Here is a 22,616-nt window from a genome sequence, read left to right as displayed (position 1 = left end):
TACAACAGTCAATATCGAATTTGATAATCCCACGGCCCGGTTGGGACGAGCTGTAATGAAGAGCAGGAACCCGAGACTTTCCCATTTTCTTCGCAAAGGATTTGCAACTCTCCAATTACGCCTCTTGTATTACTGAGTTCTGGGCTTGCGGTACGTGTATAGTACATACAGTCTCGTCGCGTCAGCACTGAGCTTGGTGGGAGGTTGGAACATTCTTCGCACGGGAGTCGCGAGTCTCTCCTCGAGTCTCCCTACTATCGTAGGGCTCAGCTCAGCAGCCGGTCAGAGGGTCCCAAGCGCCGAGAGGCCGCCTCGCTTCCGCCCTTCCTCACTCAACATCGAGTCGAGAGATGTCAAGACGATTTTGCGGACGACTTGCTTGAAGATTCACAAAAGCTCTCCCAACCATGCATGAAGTGGGCCTCCTACCTGAAATCGATGGTCCTCCCGTGGGGACTTAGAGAGATTGCCTCTGGGGTAGAAGGGGTTTTTTCGTTTCGTCGCACCGTGAGCGACTCTCGACTCGCGAAATGAGTGTTTGAGCTCGAAAGCTGATCTGTCGATATCCTCGTTTCTCGTTCGTTTGATTCGAGGAGAAGTTGGCTAAGAGCGTGTCCACCCGAGCATGAAGGTTACTGCGTCGATTTGAATCGAGAGTGTCCAAGCCGAGCACGAGAGCGAGCAAAATCGAAGAAATGCGAAGGCACTTCTGAAGATTTTCGAAATTGATTTCGTAGCACTCTCTTCTCTCTTCTCTTTCAGCTCGCTCGTTCCTCGGATCCTGATCCGAGTGAGGACCAACGACTTACAACCAACGAGAAGCTCAAAGACCAGCTTTCTAACCCGCACTTTCAACCCCATCGAAATCGCACTTCGATCGTTGCCCCGATCCCTCTCCCTTCAAATTTTCGCTTCTCTTCTCTTCCCGCACCGGCGACTGGACGACTCTAGAGGGACATTGTGAGATAGGATTAGACGAGGGTACAAGAGGTGAGTAGCTATTCCCACTCTCAAAGCCCGTTCAAATTGCTCTCTCTCTGCGCAGGAGATCACTTCGGCCTGAAGAGAGGAGCAAAGAGAGAGGTCGTCCTACGGTTCGGGTCACGCTGACCCCCTTCTCCTTCGGTCAGAATCCTTACTACCCCGAAGAACTACGCGCGACAGACGCGAGTTGGCATTCTTCACCTCTCGCTTCTTTCATCATCGAGAAAAAGGTCAGTCCAAATCGTTCTCTCTTGTTTTTTACCCCTTGATTTCCGGGCCCCCCTCTCCTTTCTCCAATACTTCTCGACCGCGGCCGGCGTGTTTGTTGCGAGGGGGCTTCGATAATTCGACACGCTTTTACCCCCATTCCCCCTCTCCTCGATCACCCAACTCCCACCCACACACGACACGACGACGACACAGCAGAATCACAGCATAGGGAGGAATGTCAGTACTGACTCAATCTCCTCCATCTAGTCCGAGCCCAACTCGTCCTTCATCGACGACGCGAAACTCGCTAGGACTCTCTCTCGCACCAGTCACTCAGGTCGATTGTCCGCCGTCCCCGACTTCACCGACTTCGTTCTATACTTTCGCAACGAAAACAGGACTCGCCGGTCCCCTCTTGGCTTCCGCTCCTCTCGTTCGAAGACCTTCGATCGAATCCCTCGGTATCCCCTTCGCGTTGCATCCCCTCCAACTCCCTCCTACGCCGACGTCTCCCAATACTCCGATGCCCTACGCCCTCCCTTCTTCTACCTCTTCCCCTTCTCCCGTCGGAACGATCACGATGCCAAGTATTCCAACTTTTCTTCCAACCTCGACGAGCGCGCCTTCCCCCTCGAACTCAGCTCCTCCTTCCCTCGCAGCTTCTCCCCGAGCAGAGATGAAACGCCCCGTCAGACACCACCAACGTTCCCACTCTTCCGATCCGATCGCGAGCACGAGTAATTTCATTTTCGTCCAACCCGCTTCGCCTGACGACCAACACCATCACTCTTCGTCTTCGCTCGCCGATTCGAAAGCGTACCTATGGAGCACAGCAGAAGGCGACGCGACTTCTCCGGGTTCCCCTTCCACCGTACCTCGACAACAGAGACGGGTCAAGCTTTTCGCTTTGACGCCGGCGAAACCTGAATCACGCAGTCAAGGAGGAGGAGGGGGATCGTCACAGGATGAATCATCGTCGAGTAGTGGAGAACGAGGGAGATCAGTCACGTCGCCGGCAGCAGTTTTGCCCATGGACGAAGATTTGACGCCGCAAGGGATCAACGATTTTACATCGAGTCTTCGACACCATCGAACTCGAGGTTCCGTCTCTTCATTCACTTCTTCTTCGACTGTCGACGACGAACATCCTTCTCGGAAACCAACAATGATGGTCAGGAAGAAATCTGGAGAACTCGTTCGACCTTCACTCAAAACGGATGGAATGAGACGCGATTTCTCGAAACCTCGTTCCGCGCCCGCAACCCCAATCTGTCCGAAATACGTTCACTTCGATACTCAACTCGAACACGTCAAACACTTCCTCGCTCAACAACGACCGGCCGCCGTTTCGAGAACTGGAAGTCCCGTCGAAACTGAAACTGAAGACGAACCTGAAGCGTTCCCCTTCCCGGCGATGGCGACTGCTCAAGCTGGAAAAGTGAAACTCGTTCTACCAAACTTCCCGGCTCGACCTCCGACAGAAAACGATTGTTACGTCGAATCTCTCGATATGGCTTCAGACGGCAAATCGATCAGGGGAATCGTACGAGTCAAGAACCTCGCGTTTGAGAAATGGGTCGCCGTGAGGTTTACTCTCGATCACTGGCAAACGGTCAGCGAAGTTTCGGCAGATCACCACGAATCGATGGGACAAGGTACGGATCGATTCATCTTTACGATCAAACTGCAAGACTTGCTCGCCCGGATCGAGGAGAAGACGATGTATCTCGCGGTGAGGTACACAACGGCAGGAAGGGAGATCTGGGACAACAACGACGGGCAGAACTATCGAATCGAATTCAAAAAAGGGCCTCCTCCAACTTCTCGATCTTCGGCATCTTCGGCGTTTTCTGGACTCAACCCTCCGAAACGAGCCGCATGGAGCGTCACGAACGCTGGACAAGCTGCCGATCGAATGGCCGACCTCCGTCGCGAACTCGATCGACTCGTCAAGGAGGACAGTTTCGACAACGACGACGTTGGAGATGTCGTTGAGGAGACTCGTTCAGCTCGTCCGCATCGACTCGATGCGAGGAGTCTTACCGAAGGAAGCCCTTACAGCTTCTCGAACGCCCTCAAAATGTACACTCCCGCCGAAAAACGAGTCGTCTCGTCTCCTCAACCTCCTACGAACGTGAGTCTCCTTTTCTCTGTGCTTCACGGATGACTCGCAACTGACTCTATTGTGCGCCCACTCAGGTTGGATCTTCTCTCACTGCGTTCTTCGACCCCGTTTCAACTTCCCCTCAACGACCGAAAACGATGCCCTCGACGACATCTCCTTCGAAGAAAGCGGCCTATCCTGGAAACTTGACCGGAGGAATGCCTGTTTCTCCTTGCGAAGGCAACTCTCCCGTGATCAACTCTCATCCCGCTCCCGCTCTCTCTCCTCGTCCTCACCTTCAACCCGATTTTGGATTACCCTCGACTTCGTCAAAAAGCTACTACTCTCCAACCCTCTATGGCTCGAGCGTGCAACAGCCTTCGATTCCTTCGACAGAATCGACCTATTACGGTCCAGCTCCGACGAATTACTTCAGCACGTTCCTCCCGCTTCAAGACGAAACGACTCACGGCAACTCTCCAGATCACACTCCGACGCCTCCCTCAGGCCACGGAAGTGGTTCAAGTTCTCCTCACGTTCGATACGCCTCATACCCCGTCGGATCTCAAGGTCACGGTCTCAAAGGTCTTCACGCTTCTTCCTCCTCTTCTGCTCCTCTCATCTCTCCAAAAACGACTTTCAAACCTCTCGTCCCTCCCCCTTTTCGCGACAGTAAAGGCGCCTCCCCCTTCGCTTCTCCCGCAAATTCTCCCGCGATCTCCCCCGCCGGTTCGCCTCCTCGAGTTCGCAGCCCTGCTCTCGTGAGTCCACCATCGGAAGAATCACTTTGGAGTCCGAGCGCGAGCAGCACCGATTCGGTCGTCACGAGTTCGTCGAGGAGGAGCGAGGATTCGACGAACAGTCTCCTGAGTAGCCCCGAAAGCGATGCGACAAGCGTTCCCGATAGCCCCGCTTCCAGTTCGTTGCAACTAGGGAAGGACAAGTCAAAGTCGAAAGGTCCGAGACCGAGTAACGCTCTCGAGTTTTCTCATTTCCTCGATCGCGTAAGTCGCCTCATTCTCTCTTCAATCAACAGGGTCAGGACACTGACGAGCTTGTTGACCCAACAGTACCGCTTCCATCTGAACGCGAATGGTTCCGCTTCATCTCTCGGTCTTTCGGCGCCTGCGAATTCTTCACAACAAGACTTTTTCGACTTCAGCTCTTCGTCGATGAACTCGTCGCGATCACCCACCGATTCTACCCTCTCCTCTGCTCTCTCGAGCGCAACTTCCTCCCCAACGCTCGGAGCTCCGACTCCTCGTCGACTCACTCCTCTGCCGGCGAGTTGCGGAGCAGGTAGCGTCACTCCGCCAAAGTCCTTCCCAGACGAGCGAAGTTCTCCGATCTCCTGAGTCTGAATCAAATCCTGTACAAACAAAACCAATCGTCGTCATCTATCGCACCTTTTATCTTGGTTCAAGTTCTTCCTTACGACCCCCTAGCAGCAAAGCGATATCTTTTCCTCTCCGTCACGACGTCGATCCCCTCCAACCGAATACCCGTTTCTCCACCCCTTCTCGAATGCAGTACGAAAACCCCCCTCGTTCGTTTCGTTTAAGTTTTTCCCGCAGTGGCTAGATTCCCCCTTCCCTTTCCTTCGTCTCTCGTCTTCTGTCACATTTTGTCGTTTGTTCTTTCTTTGTTTATATCCCCAGCGAACTCTCCCCATAGTTAGATCTTTCACTCGCATGCCTCTTTTCGTCTCGTTCGTTTTCGTTCCACCTCGTCTCGTCTCGTCGTATCCACCTGTATCGGTCTCCTTCTTTCTCTTTCCTTCTGTCTCAGCGTCCAACTCTCGTTCACCTCGTTCTTTCGTCCTTCGTACATAACGTTTTGTTTTGTTTCTCCCCGGCCCTCAAAACTCCCTGTTTCTCGTCGTAGCTATTAACGATCGAAATAGCAATACTCTCTCGTTCTCGCTTCCTATCCTTCTGTCTTTGAGATCGCTTTGAGAGAGAGAGAGAGAGAGCTCATTTCGAGACTTCAAGGAACACAAGGTCAACTCAACTAGCTACAAAGTTCAGATTAACGACGCGACAACAGACAGAACAACCGAACGTAATCAAGCTACGAGAATCGCACGACCAGACTCATCAACCCAAACCAACGCTTTTCGTTTTAAGAACTTCTCCGCATCTCTCCCCTTTTCCTCCTTCTGCTGTTCTTTCCCTTTACCGTTCTTGACATTCGTCTTCTTCTCCTTCAACTTGTCTCTCTTTCCGTTCCCACCTCCACCCGTCGCGATCTCGAGAGAAAAGAGACCCAACATGGTTCGGAACGCCAAAGCTAAATTCGCGTCCATCGTGATCTTGAGGTATTCTGGAAACGCTTGATCTCCTCCTCCTCCTTTCGATGACGAATCAGGATGTAGATGACAAGCAGCTCGAAGTGGGCCGAAAGCGGAAGATTCGTTCAAATTCGAGAGAAACGACCAAAGAGCCGAAAGTCTGCGATCTGTCCATTCGATCGGCGTAGGTTTCGATTGCTCACGGGCGAGGAGAGAGGTTCGGGTTGATTTCGAGGGGGAAGGAGGCGGCGGAGGACAAGGGTACCAGATCGGGGGAGATGCCTGAGGTAATTGTTCGAAAGGAGCTGAAATGGGAATCAACCAACTTCCTTGTCGACCTGGAATCAGGAATTGAGCAGTCTTTTGCGAGAGGGTTGAGAGATTCGATGCGCCTCCTCCTCCACCACCGCCTCTACCGCCGAGAGAAGTAGCTGACGACGAATTCGAACGAGAGGGAGTGAAGCTTGGGTCGACGAAAGAATGGACAATTCGAGCAGGGGCTTGTCGACTAGGGATTTTGGGTGGTTCGTAGTCATGTTTGACGATGTGATGATATGGCTGTGAAAGGGTAATAAACCAACCGAGTAAGATCGCGGACCAAAGAGAAACAGAGCTTCAATAGAACGTACCGGAGGAATACACCGTTTGATCGCGCCTATCGCGAGTTCTGCATCTTCTGCCGGTGAAGGGTCCTCGGGAGTTGCAGGAACGAGTACCTTGGTAGGTGTTTTTCGACTCCTCGAACTCCTTCGGAGCGATTCTTCTTCCCGTGGCGGAGGTTCCACTTTCCTCGGACTCCTCCTCCTAGTCTCCGTAACTTCCTTTCCATCCTGCTCTTTTGCCGTACTCAGTCGATTCCGCGTAGTAGCAGGCGATTCGACCCTGACTCGTTTCTCGGATTTTCGCCCCTCGTCCCCTTCTCCTTGATCGGTTCTTTTGCGAGTTGTGCTCCAGGCTCCGGCTACAGCTCTTCCGTTCATCATCTTATTCTTGAAGACCTCGCCCTGTCCACTCGGCTCGTGGCGAGGAAGAGGAAGAGGAAATTTGGGAACCCAATGTTCAAAGGTTGACAAGTTGTTCCAGTCCTCGGGAGACGGTGATCGGGAGCGTGGCCGTAGCTTCTTGAATTCAGAGGGTGCTGCAACAGTATAGGTTTCGGTATTGGCTAGAGCAGAAAGAAGCGAGAGGAAGAAAGGTTGAGTGATTCTGAGCCGGCAAACCCAGCGCAGCTGAGGAGGACCCACTCACGAGTCTGTTCTATCGGTTCGTGCTTCTCCCAAGGAGAGCGAGAATAGCTAGTCGCTGTTGCCTCGCGAGGTTGAATGAGGGATCGAAGGGCGAGTTGTTGATTTGGGTCGAGAGAAGGAACAGTTCGGGTATCGGAGGAGAGTCGGGTGTGTAGTGTGACTTGGTGGGGTTCAGTCATCTCCCTGTCGACTCAGTAGCTTGTTACTGCATGATTGGAGTGAATAGGACGAGTTCATCATCCGAAAGTTCCTTTCTCTCTCTTTCCCTCATCTGACTTTCTAGCGACCATGAACTCTTCTACGCCAGACAACGCGAACCCCGTCATTCATTCTACGGCTTCGGGATCAGGTTCGCGCAAGTTGAAATCGACGGCTTTCCTCGATTTGGATTTCCAAGATGATCAAGAATGGGAATCGCTTGAGCAGCAACTCGGGTACGGACAGGCAGACGATGAGATGTATGGGAGCGTAGACGAGTCAGAGGAAATCGATCAGGACGAGATCTTTGGTCAGTCTCCTATCTCGCAAAGGTGGCGGTCTCTCTTGCTTTGAAGCGGGCGGGAGAGAGCTGCTTGCGACTCAGTGAAGAGGCAGAACGACGACTAATGCAAGTCCCGTGCGGTCGTAGACTTGATTCGTTCAATCTCGGATCCGGAACATCCTTTGACTCTCGAACAACTTGCCGTCGTTTCTTCCTCTCAAATCACCGTTGATAACGGGAAACGACCTCATGTACTCGTCGAGTTCACGCCGACGATCCCTCACTGCTCAATGGCTACGTTAATCGGTTAGTCTGCCCCTCGAGATCCTGCACTCTTTCTCCTCTTCTCGATTTGGCTGACATTGCTCGGGCTCTTTCATGCCAGGACTATCACTGAGAGTGAGATTGCTAAGGAGTCTACCCGAGAGGTTCAAGGTAGACATCAAGGTGAAAGAAGGAACTCATCAAAGCGAGAACGCCGGTATGTTTTCCGTCTGGCGCTTAGTGACTCGTGTGAATCGATTTCTGATCGTCTTCGGGGGAGATCTACATAGTCAACAAACAGTTGAACGACAAGGAACGAGTGGCAGGTAAGTCCCTCTCACCACTTCGACCGTTTGTCATCGTGCGAAGAAAAGACAGAACTGACGAGAAACTTCGCTCTCTCGCGGATCACAGCCGCACTCGAGAACACCGATCTCCTTTCGGTCGTTCAACAATGCCTATCAACAGCGGATCAACGAGGTAAAGGAGGGGATTGATTGTCGTTTCGGATCGTTTCGCTTGTATCTTCTGGTTCTTCGCACCTTGTCCATACTGTCTTCTCTCGCTCTACTGCATCACATACTCTCGTTCACCCTCGCTCGTAAGAGCAGGTTCTTGCAGAGCGCGCGAGAGCGAACTGGACATCTCGCTTCGCGTCGGAAAGAAATTGCGAATTTTGAGTCTTCGTCTTTCCCCATACGAGTCCCGGGATTTCGTATGGCTCAGTCAGGGCTATGCCCGAACAGTCAATCTGCTAATTAGCCTGAAATTCAGCGATGATTTTGTTGAATGAATGCGCGAAGCTTCTCGTTCTCTGACCTCTTCTCTTCTCTTTCACCGATCGCGCTCCCCGACAGCGATGTTACGACCGAGGAGGCGTACTGCTACTCTCGGCAGGAAACGCTACTCCGAACCACAAGCATCTGATCAAGATGAAGATGAAGCAAATGTTGAGGGAAGTGACCAAGAGTCTGACAACGACGTAGAAGAAGACGGTGGAGAGTATGTTGAGGACTCTGAAAGTAATCAAGAGGAAGATTTAGGTCAGTCTCCCTCCCTAGCCCGCGACGGGAGAAGCAAACTGAACCCTTACTCGATTGAACTTGTTCGGGATTGAACAGCTCCGGTACGAAGGAAGAAGAAAGCACGAACGTCTACTAGGAAAGCGAAAGGGAAAGGGAAAGCGAGCGGAAGAGGAAGAGGGAAAGGTCGTGGCGGACGAGTACGAGCGACGGTGAATTTACCTCTCGATGTTATTTATATCAGTGAGTTGCCTTCCTTATCCGCTCCCAGCTTGAGTTGACTAGATCTGCACGGTACTAGTCGCGGAACACTTGGATCCAGGTTCTCTCCTTTTCCTGGGACGAACAAGCAAGACGATGAGATCTCTTTTCGCCTCGAAATCTTCGCAAACTCTCTGGAACACGGTCAAACGACGCTCTCACTTTCCCGAACTCGAACGTACCGACTTGAACGATCTCGCCGTCATGAGCTTGATCTACGATCGTGATTGTCACCTCTGTGGGAAACGCCGAGCTTTCGAATGTTGATTATTCTCTTCGAAAACGTTGGTGCAAGGTGAGAGCTTCCAGGTTCCTCTTGACTGTCCGACTCCAGTACTAACGTCCGATCCTCTAGGGATGTCGCGGTAATAAGTACGCTCTTTCGCTGCCTGTTACGACTACCTCACTGAGAGTTCCAAATGTTTGGAATTATTCAGCCTCGTTACAAGTTCTCAACTCCAGCAACACTGCAATCTCTCATACTCTCTAGCGGGACGTGTATCGGCTTGTTGCTTCTTCTCCGAAGAGCGCGGGCGTTACGGTTATACGAGTGAGTGAACCCGTTTCGACTTTCGAGTGAATGATCGATATTGACGACTTCTCTGCCTGATATAGCTCACCTCTACGACCGTTCCGGTGCTCCTCAGATCGCTTCCACGCTGCGTAACTTTGACGAAATCATCAGGAACGCCAAAGACAGGAACGAGCAGGAGCAAGCGAAAGCTTCGCTTCTAACGTACGTCTCGGAAAGGCATGCTCTTGTTCAGTCGGCGTCCGAAGTGAGTTCCCCTTTGCCTTCTCGTAAACCAGTGCTGGACCCCCTAACCTTCGGTCTCTGCGCCCAGGATGGGAAGAAGCTCGCACATTGGGACGCTTTGGTGGCCGCCGAACGTCAAGCCGCCAACGTCGCTGCTCGTCAAGCTCATGTAGAGGCGTAAGGCTCCCTCGTATCTGATCCTATTTCGGGTTTCTGACTCTCAGCTCATCTCGACTGCCAGCATCAACGCAAAATTACTCGAACTCGGTTACCAAGCAGACGAGTAAATTCCCCTCCGTTCCTAAATGGAATTCAAGCTGATCGGTCTAGTATTTGACACTTTCAGTTTCGAAGCCGAGAAGATGGACAGCGTCTGGCAGCTATTCGATCAAGCGACTCTTCTCACCCCCACCAGCTCGTTTCTTCTTTTTCTCTCTCGCCTTCGAAGCTTCCTTCAAGCTGAAGCTCTCGGTTTCTACTTCGATAGGTTGGAGGAAGATCTCGGCACCGATCATCGAAGTCGCAGAGATTCACCGACAATCTCGACTGACGTTGGAGGCGAGGAGTCGAGCTGAAGTACGTCGACAGTCGCTGAAGCCTTACTATGATGCTCTTCGCGACGCTTCTACCGAAGAGGAAGTCTTTCCCGAATTCGATCTTTTCACGAACATGCCCGCCGTTCGAGCTTTGTGGGAGGATGAAGACTCGACGATCGACGAAAACGTTTGGAACGCCTCTTTCGACGAAATTCAAGCTCAACTTCCGAAAGTCGCGAGGTGGATACAACTCGAATATGCTCGTGCCCTCCTCAAGGCTTACAAGATCGTTGGTCGACCTGTCGAAGATGAACTCACTCTCTCCATTCATCCCCGTGATCCAGTATCGCTTCCCGAGGCTTACAAAATCGACGGCTATCGACACGAGACTGCGCTCGATATCGACGATCCATCTACCATCTCTTCGACCGATCTCGACGCTTTCCTCTCCCGCTTCACTGCTGCAGTCTTCAAAAAGCCAGATTATCGTCAACTACTCCCTCTTCACTGGAAGAAAGCGTACGAAGGTCGTTCGCTCGAGCACGGCCTCGACTTCGAACACGATTTGAACGACGTCGTATCGCAGTACTGGCTCAGGACGCTGTTCAAACTACTCGAATTAACGGGAATCGACGATGATGAATCGGCGGAGAAAGAATTGGATCAGCTTGGAGAAAAGTTCTGGTGTCAAGAGTGTCCCCCGAGTATTCTGTCCATGTCGTCCGATTCGAAAGCTACCAGACTCACTTGGAAAGAGATGGTGAGCACACTCAACTTCCCATTGTCATCCAATCGCGTTAGAACGGGTTGACTGACTTTTGCTCGCCACATGTCAGATTGTACATGCATCTCATCGTCACACTGTCCCTTACCACTCCTCCACGGCGCGATCTCCACTTCAGATTCGCTACGCTAGCCCGAAATTGAACGAGAACCAAGCTCAAGGTCCGACATCTCTCGCCGGTGATCGTCGACGACGAGCAGTCTTCAGTCCAGTCTTGTAGTCGCTGACGCGCGTCCTCACGAGTCGACATTTCGAAAGACATCAAAGAATCTCGCAGAAACCGAACAGTACTGAATCATCGCTTGAACAAAAACAGTGAGTTGCCTCATCCCCTCTTACTCTAGGGTCTCGAGACGCGAAGAAAGCTGACCAATCGGTGGCTCGTCTTTGTACTCCTAGACTACCGCTTGAAAGAACCTTTGATCGTCAAAAGAAACGATAAACTCGCTTGAAATCTCTCTGTCTCTGTCTTTCTCTTCCTTCCTCTCTCTCGTCTAGGTCTTCTCGCACGCAATCCTCTCTTTTACTTTGCAATCACCGCGTCTTCCTGCAGTTGAATCTCGCTTACCATTCTGTCGCATCGTGCTTTTCTCTGAAACTTTTTGCGACGATGAGAGAATCGAGAGTTTTACGCTGAATGACTCGGAGCTTCAAGTGCTTTCAACTGTATTGAACTGAGCATGTAGAAGTCAGTTTCCTCGCTATCGCTACTGAGTGTAAAAGATCGCAGACTTTGTCGGATACTCGCGCAAGTGTTCGTTGATCAAACATTTTGGAGTTTAACCTCTCACACCGCTACCCGACTACGCCCTCGACATGGCTTCTGCTTGGGACCTTTGGCTCACTCCGACAATCTCTCTGTCTCTCATCGTCGAAGCGGAGAGTCGCGTACCATCCTTCTCTCGCTTCATCTCCCAATGGGCACTCTACTTCCAACCTTACCTCTTGAAGCAAGCGCTTGACTACGAAGTCGAACAACGACCAGAGCTGGATGTTATCTCGGCGGGAACTTTGAGGATTGTTGATTACTCGTATTTCAGGCAAACGTTCGCGAATCAGGTGAGTAAGCCCATCTTCTTGTTAAGAAAGACGGTCTTCGTCTGACCTTGGAGCATTCCTATCAGACAGACGAGTCATATAGGCCGGTTCGAGACGATAAAGAACTAGCATTTGACATCGCAAACTCGGAAGGAATCGAAAATCCGTCAACTGTGAGCTGATATCTCGCGCTTTTTCAATCTCATTGTGCTACGTAGAAGCCGTGCTGACATTCATCGGCGAAAGAAAGGGGTTTGAGTTATTGCAGGTCGCGCTCGAGCGAGTCAAATCGACTTATTCTCTCGTTGAAGCAGCTTCAACAGAGGCTGCTCGGTCATTTCCGGATGACGGGAGTGCAGACGAGGATCTTCGAGCCCTATGGACTTCGTTACGGCCTGAGCAAGAGCTTCCAGATCTGATAGGGAAACACTGGCAGCAAGTAAGTCTCGTTCAGCTTCCTGAATTCCTTTTCGGTTGTCTGACGAAGCTCGTCTCGTCAACAGCTCGGATTTCAGTCAGTCGCGCCGTTTCGAGAAGTCTATTCTGACTCGGCTGATCACGAAACTTGTCTTGAGCAGAAATACCTCTCCAGCGACAGATCTTCGAGGAGTTGGCATGCTCGGGTGAGTTTCCTTTGCCTCATCGCTCCCTCGTCGAGTACGCTGACCTCAACGTTTTATAACTAGCCTCGAAGCTTTACTCTTCTTTCCACGGACATACGGACAAAGAGCAGTCGAAATCGTCGATGAAGCGGTCGACGGGGGTCTGAACTGGTGAGAGCGACCCTTCTTTGACTCGTCTCGCTAATCACTGACTTTGTTTCCCTCGTGTACATGCAGGTATCCTCTCGCTTTAGCAAGCATACACATGACAGCGTTTGCGCTCGACCTCGCCGAAAAGCGTGATCTGCAATTACTCCTTCTCCGCGCCGCGCAAACGACACCCGACTCTTCTACAGCATCGACAGACTACACCTTACTACTACGGATATCAGCGGACCTGTTACTACTCTTTCACGAGCACTGGAAACGGAACGGATTCACCGTTATGCGTCAGTTTCCCCTTCTTTCTCCTCGAATCGTCAACTCTGTTACTCATCACTTTCTTCTGAGAGTGCAGAGTTTGAACAAGTCGAGCGAGAGTTTCAAGCGGCCCTTCGACCGTGGATCAGACGAGGCGTACTCGATGGAAGAGCGCTTGGGGAGAGATCAGACGAAGGGGGAATCAAACTCGACTGATCATTCTGTGTGAGAACTTGCCTCGTCGGTGCTGCAATCACAAGTGTTGTTGTCTTTACGATCCGATTGGCGGGAGTCGAAACCACTTCGCAGCGCTTTCGCACATCGCAACGATTTCGCAACGATGCTCAGAGCAGAGCGAACGACTTCGAGCTTCGGTTGAGACGTTGCGGTCAAGGTGCGATTTCGTCAGAACGACCGAGCGCGAGACTGGGGATGGAGAGGAGAAGGAAGAGTTTTCCTTTTCACTGTGCGGAGAACCAGAGGAGAAAGAGAGACGGGAACGTCATATGAAGTTCAGGGGAGGAGCGAATTCTCTCACTGAGAGACTTGGAAGTGATTCCGTCGACCTCGAACCCCCTTTCCTCCAACTGTACGTTTCTCACACAACCAACCTCTCTATATACAAATCAAAATGGGTCTTCTCGATATCGTACCTGTAAGCTCATTCCTCGCTCTATCCGCCTTCCCCGAGAGCTGACTCTCGTTCCGGAATGACAGGCGTTCGTCGAGTTTCCTCCAACTTGGTCCCACCTCTCCCTCGTTCTAACGCTCTCTCGTATGTTGACAGCGGAGTTGTTTCTGGAAAGAACTTGATCAAGCTCTTCGACCACGCTCGTGAGAACCACGTAAGTTTACTCCCCTTTAATCGATCAATCGCTCTCCTTCGGAACGAACCGGTCGATTCCGGTTCGACGAGCTCGATCAGTTCAGATCCGTTCATACGGCTGCATTGTACACCTTTCGCTGACCCTGCTCGTCTGTTCATAGTACGCTATCCCCGTAAGTTGAACGAAATCCATCAACATCTGTCACGTCACGAACTCATTCTCCAACATTTTCGACTCGCATTTCTGACTTTCCATTCTGCTTTTCTTGTTACCTTTGATTGATAGGCTTTCGTGAGTAACATTCCTCTTCACTCTGCGTTTGAAGCGCTGGAATCGCCGGAGCTAACTCGCTTCTCCACACTTTCTCTCGACAGAACGTCACCTCTTCCTCGACCGCTGTTGCCGCCCTCGAAGCCGCTCGTGACAACAAGGCCCCCGTCATCCTCCAAGTCTCCCAAGGAGGTGCCGCTTACTTCGCCGGAAAGGGTGTCGCGAACGACAAGCAACAAGCTTCGATCGCCGGAGCCGTCGCTGCCGCTCACTACATCCGTGCTATCGCCCCTACCTACGGAATGTGAGTCAATTACACTCTATCTATTGTGTGTCATTCGAGGCTGACCCTACCTCTCTCGATAGCCCCGTCGTTCTCCACTCTGACCACTGTGCCAAGAAGCTCCTCCCCTGGTTCGATGGTGAGTCAGTTCGAATGGATGATATAGAAGGGATGCGATCACTGACTGCCTCTATATGTAGGTATGCTCGATGCCGACGAGGCTTACTACAAGAAGGAGGGAGAACCCCTTTTCTCGTGAGTTTCGACTTTCTCTTTCTTTCTTGTTCTCCGAGTCTCATTCCCTCGCTTCGATAGTTCGCACATGCTCGATCTCTCTGAGGAGTCGAAGGAGGAGAACATTGAGACCTGCAAGAAGTACTTTGAGCGCATGGCGAAGATCGACCAATGGCTCGAGATGGAAATCGGTATCACCGGTGGAGAAGAGGATGGTGTCGATAACACCAGTGAGTTCATTCCTTGCGTGTGTTTCGCTCGTTGCTGACTTGTCTTTCCGTAGGCGTCGACAACGCTTCCCTCTACACCCAACCCGAGGACATCCTCGACATCCACAACGCCCTTGCCCCCATCTCCCCCGCCTTCTCGATCGCCGCCGGTTTCGGTAACGTTCACGGTGTCTACAAGCCCGGAAACGTCAAACTCCAACCCGAACTCCTCGCCAAGCACCAAGCTCACGCTCACGAGCAACTCAAATCTGAGAACCCCCTCCCCATCTACCTCGTCTTCCACGGAGGATCTGGATCGACGAAGGAAGAGATCAAGACTGCGGTTGAGAACGGAGTCGTAAAGATGAACGTCGACACTGACTGTCAATGGGCTTACATGACTGGTCACCGAGACTACTTCCTTAAGTACCAGGACTACCTCAAGACCCAAGTCGGTAACCCCGAGGGTCCTGACAAGCCCAACAAGAAGTACGCCGATCCCCGAGTGTGGGTTCGTGAGGGAGAAAAGACGATGAAGGCTCGTTGCCAAGAAGCTCTCACCGATCTCCACGCCAACAACACCATCTAAGTTTGATAGCCTCTCTCTCTGTGATTAGTCCCCCTTTGTTCTTTTACCCGCCTCTCTCTCCCCTGGTCTACCTTGAAGTTGACTCGGTATTTTTACCCTCTCGACTCTGCTCGAAAATGAAAACTTGAACAAGTTTGTCTCTCTCTCTAGTCCTCTCTTGGCGCATGATATCGAGAGAGTATAGCAGAGATTGTCACCCAGAGCGAGAGAGTTGAAGATGAAAGAGGAGCGAGTTTGTTCAGACTCGAGTCACTTCGAAGTTTCGAAAGTCGAGTCGCAGATTTCGCGCACTCGATTCGGATTCCTCTCTATTCGAGCCCTCTCGCATATCAGCGTGATCAGAAACCCGTTGCAACATAGCTATTCAGCAAAGCTACCACAGTGAGTCCAGCTTAATTTTGTTTGCTCCGTCGCACCTCGAATCCCGATAGTAATTTCTTGTCCCGGCACGAGATCGATGAAATTGTCCGTCAGGCTACATTCGTCATTCGCTCTGAGCACGATACCTTTGACTGGTCGAGCCGCTTCGAGGGTGACGGTTTGGTCCGTGATTGACAATTCGACTTTCAGATCAATCGTTTCCTCATTCGCGAATTCGAGATACTTGAAGCTAGAGCGGGTACAAGCCGTCGTCAGGTACGGACTCAAGAGAGAGCGTAACAGAACGACTTACGGTTCAGGCCACGCGAATGTCCTCGAAACGAGATTTCCCTGTTTGTCAAACAATTTCGCTGAAATGACAATGTCGTTGACCTTGCCTTCCTCTTGCGCCAGTTCGATCTTGTGAAGCTCAGTTGCGCGGTTAAAAGGGATGTCGACGTCCTTGTCCTTGCTCAGAACCTTCTTTCCGCTCTTCAACTCGAAACCTTCGACAACGAGTTTCGCATCAAAGGATTCGAGGCGCGAGTTGCTCACCCAGAAGTCGACAAAGGTATGATCGGTGGATTTGCTTGCCGAGTAAGGGTCGGGAAAGGTGCGTTTCGTGTAACGTTTCGATCCGAGAGCGATTGGTGCGAGAGCTCGTTTGATCGTGTAAAACTTGCGAAGACACCGAGGGGTCAGCGAAGCGAGGTTCCCGCGAGAGTCGAAAGACTCACAGAGGGTTTCGGTCGCAGGAAATAGTCAACGATACTCCAGGAAGTCGTCGGCCACTGGAGAGAATTCAAGCTCGGTCAACCAGCTAGAGCCGTGAATGTAGCGAGAGAGAGAAGCTCACTACGTCGTTCAATTGCCACACGAGAGCCCCGGAGCAGTACGCTTGTTCGATACCTCCCTTGAAGAGTCGTCTCCACGACGAGAATGCGGTTGAGAGAGCTTCGGCTTGAATGAATTGAGTTGCGTAGATGTAACTATCGAGCGAGTTGTCGCTCGATCGAAGGTTCTCGGCGATGCAGCTCGCAAGTCTTCGTGCTTGACCTCCAGCTACTCAAGACGATCGAGTGAGCTCAAGCTTATTCCAAATTTGCGAGAGAGATTCACCTTTGTTGTGGGCGTCCATCGTTCTCGATTCGGGATACGCTTCAGACTTGTCGCCGTCGAGAAAGTACTCAATCGTTCGCATATCGGGAGCGCCTTCCATTCCTGAACAAGCGGAGCAGATCGGCAAGAGGAATCAGCGCGAAAGGATTTGAGGAGTCGAGACTTGCCAAATTCTGATACGAATCTCCCGCTCAGTTTGTCATAATCCTGATAGGGAGCTTGTGACTGTTAAGTAATGAATCAGTCACTCAGCTCGACCTCGAGCAGGGAAAGTGGGGGACTCACACCATGCCACACGTCCCATTGATGAATATCGCCAACCGTCGGATCTCTCGTTGATGATCCCCCGAATGGAGAGCCTGGCCAGTAGAACGTGTTGCTGTTCTCCGCGACGATCGAAGGCAAAAGTCGTTCGTAGATCTCTCGTGCAGGGAAGTTCGTTTTCTGCGACGGTCAGCGAGCGTGAGGATTAGTTTGGCGTCGCTGAAGGACAAATTCTACGGCAATAGACTCACACTCCAGTCACCTATAGTTGTGATGGTGAGGAGTCAGAGAACACGGGTATGGAAAGGGAGACTCCGAGGGAAGAAGCAAACGCACCATCGTGATCATCTGGATCGTATTCAAGCTTTTCCGACTCGGCTACCTGACTAATCAGTATGCGAATACCTCGTCAGACTGATTCTGAAGTGTAGGAGCTGGGAAGAAAGCTCAGCACTCACTAATCTTCGTTATTTCCGGCTAACAAAGCGAGACAAGCATGATGGCGAAGACGCTTGACGTTCGCAATTGCCTCCCGTCGCACGGATTCGAGGAAAGGGGGATCGGCGGGATAAGCTCCACAAGCAAACATGAAATCTTGCCAGACGAGGATTCCGAGCGCATCCTAGAATCGCGAAGAATTAGTGATCGAGCAAGAAACTGAGGAAACGAGAAACACTAACGCAGATCTCGTAGAACTTTTCATCTTCGTAGACGCCTCCTCCCCACACTCTGATTATATTCTGATTCCCTTCAACGAGTAGTTCGAGCCATTTGCGATACCTTTCCTCCGTTGCATTCGAGAGAAAAGAATCGATCGGGATCCAATTCGATCCGCCGGCAAAGAACGGGATTGAGTTGACGCGGAAGCAGAAGCTCGTACCGGGAGCGTCGACGAGAGGTTCTTGAACGACTTCGAGACGACGGAATCCGACTTTGCGTTTAGCTTGATCGATCACGGCTCCCGTTTTCTGCAGTCGACATCAGGTCAGTGTCGTTAGAGCGGGGAGAGCGAGGTGACGTACCTCGTCAATGAGAGAGAGCTCAATTGAGTAGAGAGGCTGTTGTCCCATACCGGAGGGATACCACAACTCGACCTCGCGCTCATCTGCGAGAGACTTGATCATGACTTCGCTGTCGTCCGCATTGAGGGAGACCTTCGATACGACAACTCCAGCAGGATCAGACACTGTGACATTGAGCGACTGATCCGGAGCAGCGTCTGCGACTTTGTATCGAACCCGGAGGAAAGGGTTCAGATCAGAGTCGACGATCGCCTGAGGCCAACTGCGAGGAGATTGAGTTGAGCGACTCCGACGTCAATTAAGCTCATGAGTGACTCACAAGTCGTAGATGCGAGAGGTGTAAGTTTCGAGGCGAATTGGTCTCCATGGACCCGCTGAACGATTCTTCCTCAGCTTCTATTGAAGTTCTGTTCACTTTGAGACTAGCTTACCAGTCATGAGGACAGGACCCCAGTCCCATCCATAATTGTAGCCCGCTTTCCGGACGAACAGTCGAGAAGGATCACCGTTCCACGCAGGGGGATGGTTCCCTCGTCCAAGTTTTTCCTCCTCAATCTGTCGACCTCGTCGGAACGCTGAATGAAAGACGATGTAGAGAGTGTTGTAGTACTGGAGGTTCGAAGTGACTTGGATGCTGTTCCCCACGCGTTCCTTAGCTCACTCGAGCGAGTAGAACTAAGAAGAAAGCTTGTAACGAACCGATAAGGCGTGAACATGTTGTCCGCTTCGAGCACTTTTCGTCCGTTCACTATGTGTACGATCGTCTTAGCTTCGATTTGTTCGATCCAAGCAGAGAATTGACTCACGGAAGACGGTCGCGAAAGTATCGAGTCCCTCGAAGACCAAATCCGATTGTTCCCCCTCTCTTGGTAGCTTGTCCAGACTGAAATCACACTTGTACACCCAATCTTCCTCTCCTACCCATTGTACGAGCTATCGCAGCGAGCTGTGTCACAACGTTGAGGGAACCTAGGGTTTGTTGATCAAAGAGGGAAATGACCTCACCTCCTCGTTACGCTTCAGAAATGGATCCGGAATTTCCTTCACCTTCATTAGCTCTACGTGAACTTGGCTCGGGAACTGACTGCATGGCCGATACGTTGAGAGTGACGAGAGCTCTGCAGGATCGGATTCGGAGGTCGAGTGGGGAGGAACCTTGGACCATGACCACTGAGCGGTTGTGACATTGAGATCGAGGGTTCGCATGTAGGCAGGAGCGAGCGAGAGCGGCGAAAGAGCACAGCAGAGACGAAAGCTCGGAGGGAAAGAGGGGAAGAAAATCGAACGGCCCGTTTCATCTCGCTCGACGTTGCATGGACTCGTCTACTTACTGTCAGGATTGCGGCGTATGGGTATTCGTATGCGAGACCGGCGAAATCGAGCGACGACCCAGCTCGGCGACAGAAGATGGTCAGATGAATACCGAATAATTACTCTGCGAAACACTCAAAAGCCCGTGAAACCTCTACTTGATGTGCACCTTGTCCATCAAACCCGCCAGCTCGTCTTCCTCCTCCTTCTCTGTGACAGTCTCCTCCTTCTTCGGTGCCGCGGTGTCCTCCTCTTCCGATTCTACCTCTGACTCTCCCTCGTCTTCCTCCTCCTCCTCGAACTCCTCCAATTCATCGAGCTCATCAAGCACGTCCTCCTTATCATACTTCTGTAGAGCTTCCTTGATCTTAACATAGCATTCATCCTCCTCTTCTCCATAATTTCCGTTCAATTCCAACACCTCGAGCTTCTCCCCCTGTTTCTCGATCACTTGAGCCAACACGAGGATCGAAGGTGCCGACAATTCGTTCGATTGGAGTTTGAGAGTCGAAAGGAGAGGGGAGGAACCGGTCAAGAGGGTGTTCATGATTGAGAGACCACCTTTCGGTCGGAGGAGACAATCGGACAAGTTGAGGGTGTGTAATCGAGGCCAACTAATCATGCGAACTCAGCTTCAGCTACAGACTACTCCGAGCAATGTAGAAGCTAGAGGGAGAGACGCACGAAGGTAAACTCTTTGCGATCGCTCTCGAACCTTTCTCCGTCGCGGTGTTATCCTGTAAATCCAAGTACTCCAATTCTGTGCACTTCTGTAGGCCCTTGACGATCTGTTCAATTCCTTCCATTCGGATGCCGTTTTGAGGCATTCGAACTTCTTGGAGCGTTTCGAGGGCTGCGAAAGCTTTCGCGAAGGCAGGGGCTGATCCGTTCTCGAGTCGGTTGCGACCTAGAGGGACGATGAGCGGTCAGATCAGTATGCCATATAGATAGAGATTGGGAGAGGGACTCGCCGCAGACCAAAACACGCAAGCTCGATTTCCTTCCCTCCTTCTCAGCTTTTTGAGCATTCTCCAAGAGAGCGCCCGCAATCATTTCACCACCTTGAGGTCCCATACCATTGTTGTTCAATTTCAAGACTTGTAGAGCAGGCGCGTTCGCGATAAACTCCAACCTGTCGTGAGGTAACAGAAGGTTTTCATAAGCTTTTCGTAGAGAGCTAATGGAAACGCTCGTTACTCACATGGGTTCAGCGGATCTTCCTCCGAAGGCATTATCACTCAAATCGACAGAGACCAATTCGGGGAGGGTCAAGAGCGAAGTACAGAGCGCTCGAAGGGATTGAGGGATTTCGGAAATCAATCGACCCGTGAAAATGTCGGAGAAATCGGCAACCTGTTACACCGCTCCTCGTCAGTCAGGACACTTACAGAGTAAGTAGACGCTTATCGCAGAGGCTCACCTTGAGCGACTTCTTCTGCTCTAACACTTTGGCGACTCCCTCACACGCCTCTACTCCAAGCGTGTTACCCCCGAACCTGACCTCTTGCAAGTCCTCTACTTTATCTAATTGGTCCAAGTAAGGCTGGATCGATTCAAGCGTGTCAAACTTGAGGACGAGACCTTGAAGGGAATACACAGTTGAACTAGTATCTAAGTTCTCTCCTTCCCTGGTCAGCTAAACGAGACGAGGATACTAGCAGAGGACAGAGCACACGTACCGGGGTGTACTTGAGGTTCAGACATGACGAGATTGAGAGGTTGAAAGATGTAGGGAAGAGAGAGAGAGAAACGAGCGAACTCCTTCTCCTCCTCACCTCATTACGACTCGCTCTCTACAATGCAGTCACTCACTCAGTCCTTCAAGACTCTAACAACAGCGAGCGGGAGTCGTCAATCGATCATCCGAACCTTGGCGACTGCAGCGACTGAACAACCTTCTCCTTCTTCCTTCACTCCTACGTCGAAGCGAACGGGTGTATTGGCAAGGAAACATGGAATGACAGCTCTATGGCACACAGACGGTACTCGAGTACCCGTCACTGTTCTCCAAGTGCGTTTCCTCCTCCTCTTTCCTCTAACTCCTATTTCCTCCTTTGCTCACTACCTTGCTCGGGTGTGATTGCAGCTCGATTCAACTCAAGTCATCTCCTCTCAATCGTATCCGGCAACACTGAGAACTCCCGAACGTCACACCGTGATCGTAGGATGTTCACCTCGAAAAGACAAAACTACGAATGCGGCTCTACTGGGTCAATTCCAGAAGCATGGAACGGAATCGAAGATGAAGGTGGTAGAGTTTGAAGTGACGAAGGATGCGCTTGTACCGGCAGGTTAGTCGAGTTTCTTCAGTTTTCCTTTTTTTCGCGAGAGTCTCAAAGTCTTGACTCTCTTCCGGTTCGATAGGTACGGAGATTTCGGCAGCTCATTTCGTTCCAGGACAACACGTAGACGTACAGGCTCCTTCGTGAGTGTCCCCCGAGTTCACTCCGCAAGAGAAGGAGAAGATTCGAGTCTCATTCGGGTTTTCGTTTGAAATGCAGTATCGGTAAAGGGTTCCAGGGAGTAATGAAACGACACGGGTTCAGAGGACTGCGAGCAACTCACGGTACTTCTATTTCTCATCGATCTCACGGTTCAACGGGTCAACATCAAGTGAGTTTCGCACCTTTGTTTTCTCGGTTTTTGCCCATGCTGACTCGCGCCTCTTCTCGTCATACTAGGATCCCGGACGTGTCTGGCCCGGGAAAAAGATGGCCGGGCGAATGGGAGGCAAGAACGTAACCACTCAAAACCTTCAAATCGAGCGAATCGACACTGCGCTCAACGTCCTCTACGTTCGAGGAGCGGTCCCCGGTGCGCCTGGTTCGTTCGTTCGAGTGACGGATGCGTTGAAGAAGGTTGGATGGAAGGTGCAACAGAGGGAGAAGAAAGGGTTGGGGTTGGAGAAGGGAGAGGTTTTGGAAGGGATCAAGTCGTTACCGTTCCCGGTCGGTTCGAAGGAAATGGCGAAGGGTTGGCCGAGGGAAGTACAGAGGGGTCAGAGTCCAAAGTAGAGATGCGCAGGGAGGAAAGAAAAACTACTTACGAATCTGCTCGTCGCGAGAGAAGAGAGAGAGACGAGCACGGGGATTTCCTCGAAATTCGACTGGATGGCCTGAGGTCCTGCT

General features: G+C 51.5%; 10 protein-coding genes across 10 annotated transcripts; 7 read left to right on the top strand and 3 right to left on the bottom strand.

The window, feature by feature from the left end:
* Positions 1–1,717: 1,717 nt before the first annotated feature.
* On the top strand, positions 1,718–4,653 carry JCM6883_002850 (uncharacterized protein; the record flags this gene model as incomplete). The annotated part of the gene is made up of 3 exons (XM_076630642.1): positions 1,718–3,328; positions 3,394–4,302; positions 4,369–4,653. 3 exons carry the CDS (start codon positions 1,718–1,720, stop codon positions 4,651–4,653), a joined length of 2,805 nt encoding a protein of 934 aa, XP_076489379.1.
* Positions 4,654–5,363: 710 nt separating this feature from the next.
* JCM6883_002849 (uncharacterized protein) lies at positions 5,364–7,014 on the bottom strand (the record flags this gene model as incomplete). The annotated part of the gene is made up of 3 exons (XM_076630641.1): positions 5,364–6,146; positions 6,218–6,753; positions 6,837–7,014. The coding sequence occupies 3 exons, from the start codon at positions 7,012–7,014 to the stop codon at positions 5,364–5,366; spliced, it is 1,497 nt and encodes a 498-aa protein (XP_076489378.1).
* Positions 7,015–7,123: 109 nt separating this feature from the next.
* Positions 7,124–8,077, top strand: CIA2 (iron-sulfur cluster assembly protein CIA2; the record flags this gene model as incomplete). The annotated part of the gene is made up of 5 exons (XM_076630640.1): positions 7,124–7,343; positions 7,464–7,622; positions 7,702–7,797; positions 7,871–7,906; positions 7,995–8,077. The coding sequence occupies 5 exons, from the start codon at positions 7,124–7,126 to the stop codon at positions 8,075–8,077; spliced, it is 594 nt and encodes a 197-aa protein (XP_076489377.1).
* A 362-nt stretch (positions 8,078–8,439) lies between these two features.
* JCM6883_002847 (F-box protein) lies at positions 8,440–9,130 on the top strand (the record flags this gene model as incomplete). The annotated part of the gene is made up of 3 exons (XM_076630639.1): positions 8,440–8,623; positions 8,702–8,845; positions 8,904–9,130. 3 exons carry the CDS (start codon positions 8,440–8,442, stop codon positions 9,128–9,130), a joined length of 555 nt encoding a protein of 184 aa, XP_076489376.1.
* Positions 9,131–9,220: 90 nt separating this feature from the next.
* JCM6883_002846 (uncharacterized protein) lies at positions 9,221–11,160 on the top strand (the record flags this gene model as incomplete). The annotated part of the gene is made up of 7 exons (XM_076630638.1): positions 9,221–9,228; positions 9,301–9,413; positions 9,479–9,642; positions 9,709–9,797; positions 9,862–9,887; positions 10,108–10,916; positions 10,993–11,160. The coding sequence occupies 7 exons, from the start codon at positions 9,221–9,223 to the stop codon at positions 11,158–11,160; spliced, it is 1,377 nt and encodes a 458-aa protein (XP_076489375.1).
* A 596-nt stretch (positions 11,161–11,756) lies between these two features.
* Positions 11,757–13,216, top strand: JCM6883_002845 (ELMO domain-containing protein; the record flags this gene model as incomplete). Its single annotated transcript, XM_076630637.1, has 8 exons — positions 11,757–11,999; positions 12,065–12,151; positions 12,229–12,417; positions 12,482–12,492; positions 12,557–12,601; positions 12,665–12,751; positions 12,818–13,029; positions 13,098–13,216. 8 exons carry the CDS (start codon positions 11,757–11,759, stop codon positions 13,214–13,216), a joined length of 993 nt encoding a protein of 330 aa, XP_076489374.1.
* A 415-nt stretch (positions 13,217–13,631) lies between these two features.
* On the top strand, positions 13,632–15,412 carry FBA1 (fructose-bisphosphate aldolase FBA1; the record flags this gene model as incomplete). The annotated part of the gene is made up of 8 exons (XM_076630636.1): positions 13,632–13,655; positions 13,718–13,728; positions 13,788–13,845; positions 14,202–14,401; positions 14,464–14,519; positions 14,581–14,635; positions 14,696–14,844; positions 14,898–15,412. 8 exons carry the CDS (start codon positions 13,632–13,634, stop codon positions 15,410–15,412), a joined length of 1,068 nt encoding a protein of 355 aa, XP_076489373.1.
* A 360-nt stretch (positions 15,413–15,772) lies between these two features.
* Positions 15,773–19,383, bottom strand: JCM6883_002843 (beta-mannosidase; the record flags this gene model as incomplete). The annotated part of the gene is made up of 17 exons (XM_076630635.1): positions 15,773–16,022; positions 16,086–16,450; positions 16,510–16,563; positions 16,629–16,834; positions 16,892–16,993; positions 17,059–17,116; positions 17,177–17,335; positions 17,407–17,417; positions 17,492–17,541; positions 17,614–17,777; positions 17,836–18,123; positions 18,178–18,439; positions 18,497–18,551; positions 18,609–18,811; positions 18,877–18,925; positions 18,984–19,110; positions 19,183–19,383. 17 exons carry the CDS (start codon positions 19,381–19,383, stop codon positions 15,773–15,775), a joined length of 2,604 nt encoding a protein of 867 aa, XP_076489372.1.
* Positions 19,384–19,642: 259 nt separating this feature from the next.
* On the bottom strand, positions 19,643–21,192 carry RNA1 (GTPase-activating protein RNA1; the record flags this gene model as incomplete). Its single annotated transcript, XM_076630634.1, has 6 exons — positions 19,643–20,102; positions 20,173–20,395; positions 20,460–20,620; positions 20,690–20,841; positions 20,909–21,099; positions 21,168–21,192. The coding sequence occupies 6 exons, from the start codon at positions 21,190–21,192 to the stop codon at positions 19,643–19,645; spliced, it is 1,212 nt and encodes a 403-aa protein (XP_076489371.1).
* Positions 21,193–21,286: 94 nt separating this feature from the next.
* Positions 21,287–22,502, top strand: MRPL9 (mitochondrial 54S ribosomal protein uL3m MRPL9; the record flags this gene model as incomplete). The annotated part of the gene is made up of 5 exons (XM_076630633.1): positions 21,287–21,499; positions 21,575–21,779; positions 21,853–21,913; positions 21,990–22,101; positions 22,170–22,502. The coding sequence occupies 5 exons, from the start codon at positions 21,287–21,289 to the stop codon at positions 22,500–22,502; spliced, it is 924 nt and encodes a 307-aa protein (XP_076489370.1).
* Positions 22,503–22,616: the final 114 nt, after the last annotated feature.

This window comes from Sporobolomyces salmoneus (assembly GCF_050403485.1).
Source record: "Sporobolomyces salmoneus JCM6883 DNA, S_salmoneus_JCM6883_v1_ctg11, whole genome shotgun sequence".
Taxonomy (NCBI): Eukaryota; Fungi; Basidiomycota; class Microbotryomycetes; order Sporidiobolales; family Sporidiobolaceae; genus Sporobolomyces; species Sporobolomyces salmoneus.
This window is presented reverse-complemented; position numbering and strand designations above follow the sequence as displayed.